This window comes from Aplysia californica, unplaced genomic scaffold (genome assembly GCF_000002075.1).
Source record: "Aplysia californica isolate F4 #8 unplaced genomic scaffold, AplCal3.0 scaffold00547, whole genome shotgun sequence".
Lineage (NCBI taxonomy): Eukaryota > Metazoa > Mollusca > Gastropoda > Aplysiida > Aplysiidae > Aplysia > Aplysia californica.
In genome coordinates this window covers 403998-407073 of record NW_004797817.1, presented here as the reverse complement: position 1 = coordinate 407073, position 3076 = coordinate 403998, and the positions used below count along the sequence as shown (strand labels likewise).

The following is a 3076-nucleotide window of genomic DNA, read 5'->3' as shown; positions in this document are numbered from 1 at the left end:
ATGTGTGTGTGTGTGTGTATGTGTGTGTGTGTGTCTATCTGTGTGTGTATGTGTGTGTCTATCTGTGTGTATATCTCCCACAGGTGGTACTGGCCAAAGAAGCAGGCCTGCTGTACGCCTCCATGGCACTTGTGACTGACTACGACAGCTGGCGAGAGGACCACGAGGCTGTGAGTGTTGTGTTGTTGGTGTTGGTGTTGTTGTTAGTGTTTTTGCTGTTGTTGTTGCTGTTGTTGTTCTTGTTGTGAATAGATTATATTGTTGTTGTTGTTGTTGATGGTGTTTATGTTGTTGATGATGTGTGGTTCACTGCGTGTACATTATTGTTGTTGTTGCTGTTGCTGTTGTTGATGATGTTGACGTGTGGTTTCTGTTGTTGTTGATATGTGATTCTCTGTGTGTGCATTGTTGTTGTTGCTGTTGTCTTTGTTGTTGTTGCTGTTGTTGTTGATGATGTTGTTGCTGTTGTTGTTGCTGTTGTTGTTGTTGCTGTTGTAGTTGATGATGTTGTTGTTGTTGCTGTTGTAGTTGCTGATGCTGACGTGTGGTTTCTGTCTGCGCAGGTGCACGTGGAACTGGCTATGAAGACGTTCAAAGAGAACGCGGAGAAGGCGTGTAGCGTGTTGCTCAAGGCCATACCTCAGATAGCACAGGAGGACTGGCAGGCGGACATACAGAAAAACACGGTCAGTTGTAGTTGGTCTTCCCATGTTGTGGGTGGTTGGCGGGCGCTCTGCTGTGGTTTGCTCCTTCTTTCCTATCAAACATCTATCGTCCGTATCTCTCCTCATTCTCTTTTGTGTATGTTATTCTCTTGTAACTCATCTATTCTGCGGTACTTTTATGATCTTATTGTGTTGCAAGTGCCATAAAACTCTTACTAAAACTAAAAAGCTTCCCATATTTCTTTCTTCCTTCACCCCCCGGGGCAGTGCCACTGACTGTAGTGTCTTTAGGCCATTCCCAAAGGGGGGACATTTCTCGTTCAAGCATAGTAGAATTGTAAATGGGCTGACTCATGTCACGCTCATAACTGAGCCTGATCTACAACAGGGAACTGCTGCTTTTTCTTTCCTGATCCATACTATTGTCATTTTCCTCTACTTCTTTTGTATGTTTGTCACTTTCTTGTGACCTGCTATTTTGAGGTGCCTTGATAGTCGAAGCAGACTTTGTGCTGTTGAAGCTAGAGAGGTGAGCAGTCTACGTCTGATTCCCTGTAAAGATTTCTCTGTTGACACCCTTCCCTTGGTGCTCATATGACCTTATGCAGTTGCAAGCGCCGTAAAACCCTCTACTATAAAAAAAAATAATTTCTTCCTTCCTTTGTCCTCCCGTGGTTGCTCCAGCCTTGCCGACTTGCTACCTTAGAAGAACAAATTTCTATCTGAAATTTTTGGCCGATTTGAGTTCTGGAAACTTTGGTGTGGTTTGCTCCTTCTTCACTATCGAATATCTATCGTCCTTATCGCTCCTTCTTTACTATCAAACATCAATTGTCCTTATCTTTTATCTCTCCTCCTTCTTTCCGATCAAATATCTATCGTCCTTATCTCTCCTTCTTCTTTACTGTCTAACATCAATTGTCCTTATCTCCCCTCCTTCCTTACTATCAAATATCTATCATCCTTATCTCTCCTCCTTCTTTACTATCAAACATCTATCGTCCTTATCTCTCCTCCATCTTTACTATCAAACATCTATCGTCCTTATCTCTCCTCCTTCTTTACTATCAAACATCTATCGTCCTTATCTCTCCTCCTTCTTTCCTATCAAACATCTGTCATCCGCATTGCTCCTCCTTCTTTCCTATCAAATATCTATATATCTATCGTCCTTAGTAGGTGGTTGGCGGGTGCTGTGGTGTTGTTTGCTCCTTCTTTCCTATTAAACATCTATTGTCCTAATTTCTCCTCCTTTTTTAAAAAATGTTTGTTACTCTCTTGTAACACCTCTAATCTTCTGGCGCTCATATGATCTTATGCAGTTACGAGCGCCGTAAAACCTCTACTAAAACTAAACTATCTTCCTTATCTCTCTTTCTCTTCATTGTAAGGTACTTTCTAGAAACACCTCTGACCTTCGGCACTTACATGACCTGTTTGTGTTGCAACTATTTCTGAACTCTGAAACCATACTCTTTTTGCGTTGCGAGTGCCGTAATAATAAATCTACTAAATAAAAATAAACTCTTTTTTTCTACAGGACATTGCGGCCAGCTCAATCATGAAATAGTTTCTTCACTGCGGGATTGGAGACGTGTTGGATTTTATTACTCAGATGTTTATGTGGTGCCTGGACTTAATAATTTTCATGAAATAAACAGAAGAAAATAAAAACCTGTGCTTGTTGCTTAAATCTTGATCAAAATTGTTGTGTCATGAAATAAAGTAAAGGCTTGCCAACTGTCCGGAATTCCACGGGAATGTTCTGAAATTGGCAATCAGGAATTTGAGAGACTTATCACATGTGCACTACCACACCAGTGGGTGTTTGGCGGGTGCTCTGGTGTGGCTAGCTTCTTCTTTCCTATCAAACATCTATCCTCCTTATCCCTCCTCCTTCTTTTTTGTGTTTGTTACTCTAATCTTCTGGTGCTCATATGACCTTATTGTGTTGCAAGTGCCATAAAACTCTTACTACAAGAAAAATAGGTAAAGTAGCGTTTTTCTACAGGGGAGAAAGCCCTTTTCATGGCTCGTCTTTCTGTCTTGGTTTTATGGTTCTACAATTAAAATTAAGGAACTTTTTGGGTTTTGAAAATATGCACTGTGACCTAATTACGTATCGATATTGTTATGACTAAAGAAATACATGGATATTTTTTCCGTCCAAACCAAGACAAACGAATGAGCTTTAAGATGATACCAATAACTCTACATCCCCAACAATTGACGAGAGCCTGATTCCACCACTTTGTGACGCATTTGATGAAGGGGACATAACGAGGAATTGACATTTGATGAAGGGGACATAACGAGGAATTGACATTTGATGAAGGGGACATAACGAGGAATTGACATTTGATTAAGGGGACATAACGAGGAATTGACATTTGATGAAGGGGACATAACGA

At 40.8% G+C, this 3076-nt stretch overlaps 1 protein-coding gene across 1 annotated transcript in view; it reads left to right on the top strand.

Moving 5' to 3' along the window:
- Nucleotides 1-2339, top strand: part of LOC101853345 (S-methyl-5'-thioadenosine phosphorylase) — a gene marked incomplete at its 5' end in the record, with an annotated part of 3723 nt that extends 1384 nt beyond the window's left edge. The window contains 3 exon segments of the mRNA XM_005106633.2: nucleotides 84-170; nucleotides 564-686; nucleotides 2206-2339. Of these exon segments, the coding sequence (XP_005106690.2) occupies nucleotides 84-170; nucleotides 564-686; nucleotides 2206-2235 (240 nt within the window).
- Between the last annotated feature and the right edge of the window lie 737 nt (nucleotides 2340-3076).